Source organism: Furipterus horrens, unplaced genomic scaffold (assembly GCF_987537825.1).
Source record: "Furipterus horrens unplaced genomic scaffold, mFurHor1.1.pri manual_scaffold_7, whole genome shotgun sequence".
Classification (NCBI taxonomy): Eukaryota; Metazoa; Chordata; class Mammalia; order Chiroptera; family Furipteridae; genus Furipterus; species Furipterus horrens.
The window spans coordinates 36,229,665-36,237,141 of NW_028327177.1; the positions used below are offsets into that span (position 1 = coordinate 36,229,665).

The 7,477-nt window shown below is 37.0% G+C and overlaps 1 protein-coding gene across 2 annotated transcripts in view; it reads left to right on the forward strand.

Moving 5' to 3' along the window:
- Nucleotides 1-4,200, forward strand: part of NCOA2 (nuclear receptor coactivator 2) — a 192,010-nt gene extending 187,810 nt beyond the window's left edge. For both annotated transcript variants that reach the window (XM_090283589.1, XM_090283590.1), the window contains one exon: nt 343-4,200. In XM_090283589.1, the coding sequence (XP_090139715.1) occupies nt 343-354 (12 nt within the window). In that variant the 3' untranslated portion in view covers nt 355-4,200. The remainder of the gene's footprint in view (nt 1-342) is intronic.
- Nucleotides 4,201-7,477: the final 3,277 nt, after the last annotated feature.

Below are 7,477 nucleotides of genomic sequence, written 5' to 3' on the forward strand. Positions count from 1 at the left end.
GTCTCAGTAATCTTTTTTGAGAGGGTGGGAGAGAATAAGTTGGGCAAGGATGTCATTGCTAAGAGAGCAGCAGTCATTCAGAAGGAGCAATCTGGAACCCGTTGCCGTGTGTCCTTCCAAATAGTGTGTGGGATCTGCCGGCCTTTGAAACATGGTGTTCAGTTAGGGACATGCTATCTGTTTATCTGCATCAAAATCAAGTGTAACTTATCCAGAGGCAGCCTTTGTGGCTGGCATCATTTAAAACGGCCAAGTATTTTGGTGCTTTTGTGATGGGCTCTCTATGGTGCTTTTAGCAAAAATTCAGAGATCTTTCACAACTTTCTCTCTCTTTTCCTGCAGAAATACTGCTGACACTGACGGTAGCTGGTTGATTCTTTCTTCAGCTGACTGGGCTCAATTTTCCCAAACACTTACCGGTCTGGAGAGCTGCGTCTATTTGTCTTGACCCCACCGACCCACGGGCCAGTTCTGCCCGAGCAAGCTGGGCCCATGGCTGAGGCCTGGCTCCCGGGGAGCGGCTGTTGCAGGAGGGGCTGCCTCTCGTCACGGCAGCCTGGAGCTTGCGTCCAGACAGTTGCCCAGTCTGTTCACTGCATTCACCTTAGTGCAACTTAGATCTCTCCTGCGAAGTAAATGTTGACAGGCTAATTTCATACCCATGTCAGATTGAATGTATTTAAATGTACGTATTTAAGGAAAACAACCATGCTCTTGTTCTGTTCCTGTTTGGTTCCAGACACTGGTTTCTTGCTTTGTTTTCCCTGGCTAATCAGTCTAGTACAAAAAATTCAGATTTCATCTGGGGGAAAGAAAGGGACTTTAAAAAACAAAATCAAACTACAGGTGTTTTAAGCTAAACCCTGCACTTGGGACAAAAGCAGGGCAGACACCATGGACAGCACTGTATGGACAGACACCCAAGAAGTGAAGACCAATAAAGCTGTAGTCGTATCCGTAGAAGGCTCTCAAGACTAAGTTGATAAAGTTTTCAGTTACTGAACAGTTGAAAAGGTGCCTGTGAGAGGGCTGTTAACATTAACAAGTACTTTTTTTGTTGTTAAAACCAAACTAGTTCATTTAAATTGTGATTCAAGAAGAAATATTTTTCATTTCCAAACTCAGTTCCCTTTTAGATTGATCCAACAGCTTGAATTAGCATCGCCTCTTTTTCAACCTGATCCTGACTCTTCCCATCCCCAGTACTCCCCTTTCATTCATTTAAAACAACCACCACCACCACAATAAAAGCAACAGAAACCAGGTAAGCCCTTTATTTCCTTAAATGTTTTGCCAGCCACTTACCAATTGCTAACGAATTTCAAAAAAATGCATTTACTGGCAAGGAGAGGAGCAAAGTTAGGACTTGATACCAGTCACACTGAGGATTCCTGCTTTAGAAGCATGTTCATTCTGTTCCCCAGCGACACAAGCCTACAACGCAGAAAACTGTGGTGTGTTTCAAGTTGACAGCAGATATCACGACAGATTTAACCTCCGCCATGTGTTTTTTATTTTGTTTTTTAGCAGTGCTGACTAAGCCGAAGTTTTGTAAGGTACATAAAATCCAATTTATATGTAAACAAGCAATAATTTAAGTTGAGAACTTAAGTGTTTTAATTGTATAATTTTTGTGAGGTATACATATTGTGGAGTTGACTCAAAAATGAGGTACTTCAGTATTAAATTAGATATCTTCATAGCAATGTCTCCTAAAGGGTGTTTTGTAAAGGATATCAATGCCTTGATTAGACCTAATTTGTAGACTTAAGACTTTTTATTTTCTAAACCTTGTGATTCTGCTCATAAATCATTTATCTAATCTAATGATATGCAGCCGCTGTAGGAACCAGTTCTTGATTTTTATATGTTTATATTCTTTCTTAATGAACCTTAGAAAGACTACATGTTACTAAGCAGGCCACTTATATGGTTGTTTTTCTTGCCCACTCTGGTAGGGGAATAATCTTTTTATTAATTGGTGTCAGTTTCAGACAAGTGCAATATCAAGAAGCTGATGACCTTTTTAGAGCTATTTCTCCCCAACCCCTGAGATGCATACTTTCTTACCTAAATTTCAGAATGATGTCTTTTTGATGTCTAAAAAGAAAAGCATTTTATATCTCACTAGCCAGGCTTTTTAGGAACAGAGAGGTTTTTCCTTGAGATTTGATTGATTGTTTATTTGTGGCAGGGTGAAAAATGGACAAGCTACCCCTATTTATATTTATATCTCTCCCTATATGTACAAACTGTGGATTATAGAGAGAGATATAGCCCAAAGATAAATGGTAAGTCGACAGTCTGTGGGTGTTGCTCCATACTAAAGAAATTTACCGGAAATTTGCATTTTGATAATTTTTTCCACTTGAGAGGGGTCTCACTACAGGGAGGTGGTCAAGGAACAACACTTCTCAGTGGCCACCAGCTCACACGCCCCCCTCAAAAGGCTCTAATTTCCTTAACCAAACCATTGGGTTGCCCAACTGTGATGGGAAAAACGAGCAGATGTTGGCCCAGAACTCCATGCCTCATCAGTTCAATGAGGCTTTATGTCCTACACAGTCTAATGTGATCAGTTTTAAGTTGCTTTTTCAAAATACGTGACTTAGAATGACTTTAACTTTACATAGCACAAAGGAGAAATGGAGTTTAAGCTGGATTTGTTTTGTTTTGAGTTGTTAGTCCCCTTTCGCTATAACACCGTCCAGAAAATATCTGTGTATCTTTTACTGTTTATCCATCTGCCCACGGTGTCTTAATGTCAACCCCAAGTCAGATTAATCTGCAAACCTGTGATGCTGGCCATTTTGAATCATTCATAATCGTGGCTGTTTTGAAGGAAAAGAGATTATAGGTTCTCTTATGGCTCAGATCAGGGAATGGATTTTGCTTTACATCTAATTAAGAGAAGAAAAGTAAGTGAAGGAATCCTCTGATCATATTGATCACTGTAGAAGCAAAAGCCAAATCGATCCCCTTCATTATCAGTATTTCTCATGCTGTACACAGTAAATTTGTTAGACTGAGTCCTTGGTTTTTCTTTAATAGGACAAAGAATCAGTGTTTTACTTATATTATTAAATGTGAAAAATGAATAATGTGAAAAGTATACATAATTCACTTGGTCGTAAGACTCATTTAAGTGTTCATGTAATGTGGTAAGTTGAAAAGGTGAAGTGAGCTCTTTTACTACAATAAATTCGTTTGACTCAAAGATTAAAATGCCCCCTCCCACATGTATCTCCTGTGGCCTGTAATAACTGAAAGCAATGTTTTTGCAGTTTATATAATGCAATTTTTAATCTGTGTTTAAAAATGGAGTTCATATGGGCTGAACACATGAAATGGGTGGCACACATCCACTGTAGAACCCAAAGATACACAATCAATTTTGAAATGCAACTTAAGCCATTAATTGTTGGTGTGAATTTAAAATTTTCTAGTATTTGTATGGTAGTATGCTGCCTAAGAGCAAAGCATTCTCTGCACAAAAGAAAATTACTGTAGTGGCTTCAATTTTAATTAGAATTTTCTCCCTGGTGTTTCTTTATAGATTAAAACAAAATCTTTTAAGTTTCTTACTACAGGTAAAAGCTATGTGCAAGAACCTCAAAATGCTAAAATCTAGCATAATGCCTTAGATCTGTTTTTAAGTCTTGTATATTCCTACATAGCTGTCTGATGTATTATATTTGTATAGTGAATTGTGTACAATTTTTGAATAAGTACATCATCACTTAACCATTATGTTGTTAAATAGTGATGATGATACATTTCTTCAAACATTTAACTGTCATTTTTTTTCTTTGTCATTTGTGGGTTTATTTGTACAGTTACTCATTAAGTTGCATCTGAGATGTGTGTATATGAAAAGATAATACAAGGGTAAAATTAAGCAATATATTAACTATGGTTCTTCAGGAGAAAGCTTACAGTGTTTCAGGTTGTGATTTATTTTCAAAATGGAGTTGACTCTGAACATCACTTTGTTCACCTGCATTGATGTTTGTATTTCTAGTGTGAGCAGTTTATGCAAAGGTAGATATATTCAGAGAAATTTTAAATACATTTATGCAAGTTAATATTGCTTTGCTGATGCTCTTTGCTTATTTGATGTTAAATAATGCTATTGTAAATAAAGAATTCTGTTGTTATTGCATCATTTAATAAATTTTAATGCCTTCGGGTTTTACATGGCTTTGGAGAGTGTAATGTGTTTATATTGCACCTTTAGTGCATTTAAACTTAAAATTCCTGACTTTTAATTTAATAATGTCTTACAGTTATGTAGGAATGAACATGTTAACATTTCGTTCTCCCAGTAACCCATTTTACAGATTTTTAATTTGAAGCCAAGAAGGGTGAGTTTCGTTTGTTTAGGGTTATTCAATCACTTAATGGCAAATACAGGCTGAATCTAGGTCTGTCCACTGAGCCCTAAATAATGTTCCTGCTCCTCTCACCAGACTGTGTTACCTCTTACCCTGCTTCTCCAAGAACATTTATGAGAATAATGTGGACTCCCGACTGCCTTAAGCTTATACATTACACATTACGATATTCATGATAGTTTTAATAGATTGATTTGTTTAATAGTTGATAAACAATTTAGGTACAGTGCCTAAAACCCAGGTCATAAACTGTACGAAATACTAGTAAATATGATCTGGAATTATATTTTTTAAAAATACCAAAAACAAAATGACTGTCAATGCTATTAACTACATTAACAAGTTAAAGAAAAGAATAACATGATTAACTTAATAGATGCCATTTAACAAGCTTACATAGGATAAATTTCAGCCTCCATTTATGAGGATTTTTTTTTTTTTTTTTTTTTAAAGATTTTACTTATTTAAATTTTTTTAGAGAGAGAAAGAAGGGAGAGAGAAAGAGAGGGAGAGAAACCTCAATGTGCGGTTGCCTCTCACACACCCCCACCTGGGGACCCGGCCTGCAACCCAGGCATGTGCCCTGACTGGGAATCGAACCAGCAACCCTTTGGTTTGTAGGCAGGTGCTGAATCCACTGAGCCACACCAGCCAGGGCGATTTTTTTTTTTTTTAATGAAAACTCTAGGAAAAGTAAATGTCCTAAAGTTATTTGAGTTATCAGATAAGATGCAATCCGACTGTGGTACATCTTACTTAAAGGTATAAATTAGAACAAAACAAGGAAGCCTACTACCAATGCAAAGAAATGGGGTGTTTTACTGGAATAGAAGAGGTAAGACATTTTCAGCCAATTTGACCATCTTTAAGGAAAACCCAAATGAATCAACTGACTGGCCCTTAGAATGAATAAAAAAGCTCAGATGAATAGAATATTCAAAAAACCTATACTTCTGTCCACACTAAAACACAATTTTTTAAAATCTCCATTTACAATAACAAAATGATACAATGTTTACAAAATAGATTACACCTAACAAACGGTGAAAGGCCTCTGTGTATTAGAAAACTATAAAGTTTCGCCAAAAGGCATTAGAGAGCTGGGGGAAAAAAAATGGAGACATTCCATGAACCTAAAAAAGAAGACCTGTTATTATAAAACCATCAACTCCTTCCCCCACATCATTACAGTTCCAATCAACACAAAAACTAAAGTGCATTTGGAAGATATGATATACAATAATAGAAACTGTGATGGAGGAAAAAGAAAGTGGGACTTTTATTGATTAGTATTGTAAAATACTTAAACAGAAATGGGTAAAGGCATCAAGAACAGGATAGAGCCTAGTACATAAGTAAATTGATATGATAAGAGATGGCATTTCTAATTGGTAGGGATCTATTCCCAAAAATGGTGTTGAGACAACTGGCCATATTTGGAGAAGATACCATTTTAACTTCCTGTCTCTCAGTAAATACTAACAAATGCCAAATGCATCAGGGTTATAAACAATGAAATGTAAAATTAGAAGACCGTTTACATAGTTGGAAAACTGAACATATTCTTTAAAAAACAAGTTATTAAGAAAAGAACAGTCCTGATCGCACTGGCTGGTGCAGCTCCGTGGATTGTGCGCCGGCCTGTGAACCAAGGGGTTGCTGGTTCGATTCCCAGTCAGGTCACATGCTTGGGTTGCGGGCTGGGTCCCTGTTTGGGGTCGCACGAGAGGCAAACCCCCATTGATGTTTCTCTCTCTCTCTCCCTCCCTTTCTCTCTAAAAATAAATATTTTTTAGAAAAGGATTATTTATAAAAATGTAATATTCTACCAACAAAGACAGCAAACTGGATGTTTTGAGCATCCTTTGAGATGCCCCCTGTATTATCCCACTTCCTGCATGTTTGAACCTTTTTTTCTTTCCTAGTTCATGCTTACTTTACATTTATTTTGGTGGCTTTTTTCTTTCCTAACTTCTTGACAATTATATGAATAGTTGATCAATTTTCAACCTTTATATTTTCTAATACTCATATTTCAGGGTTATAAACTTATCCATTTACTGCTTTTAGCAACAGCCCACACATTTTGCCTTCTTATGCTATCAAGTAAAATCTCCAATTATGACCTTGGGTTTTCTTCTCTTAGTTCTGGCAATTTTTGCTTAATCATATTCAAAAGTGCTGTTATTAGGAGCATATACATTTCTCCAAGATGAACTGACCCTTTTATTATATACTGCCCCATTTAACTCTGGTCATCCTCTTTTAATATCTTTATTCATCCTTTTATTTTTCAACCTTGGAAGCAGCATGTAAGTAGTTTCTTGCTAATTTTTTATCTAGCTTTCTGTCAATAGAAAGGTGTTAAGGTCTCCAATGATGGTTGTATATTTGGCTCATCTTTATTTTTGCATTTTGGGACATTGTTATTAGTTATGCACATCAATATATAGCAGTTGTAAGTGCTTTTGATAAATTTATCCTTTACACATTTGATCAGAGATCAGACACTGAGGCAGCCTGATGTGTAAGAATCTGGACAGAAAGATGCTTCGGTAGGAGTAGCGAACACAATGGTTGTTCTGGGCTGGAAAATATAACTGACCCAGTGAGTGTTAGGGAATAAAGACCAAGAAGTAGCCAGGGGCCAGGTTACGTAGGGATCTTACAGGCCAAGGCAAAGAATGTGGAGGCAAAGTAGGTCCTTGAAGGGAAGAGAATGGGAACACCTGGGAAGATTTAGTTAAATTTACTTCCGATTATGAACTGAATGTTTGTGTCTCACTAAAATGTGTATGTTAAAACCTAATCAGCAGTGGAATGGTATTTGGAGGTGGGCATTTGTGGGTCATCAGATCACACGAGTAAAGCATTCATGAATTGGATTTGTGCCTTTTAAAAGAGACTCAGAGAACTCCTTTGCCCTCCCACCATGTGAGGACACGGGAAAGGCAGCTGGCTATGAATTGATAAATGCATTCTTACCAGACACCAAATCTGCTGCACTTGACCTTGGACTTCTCAGCCCCCAGAACTGTGAGAAATAAGTTTCTGCTGTTTTTAGCCACCCAGTCTGTGGTATT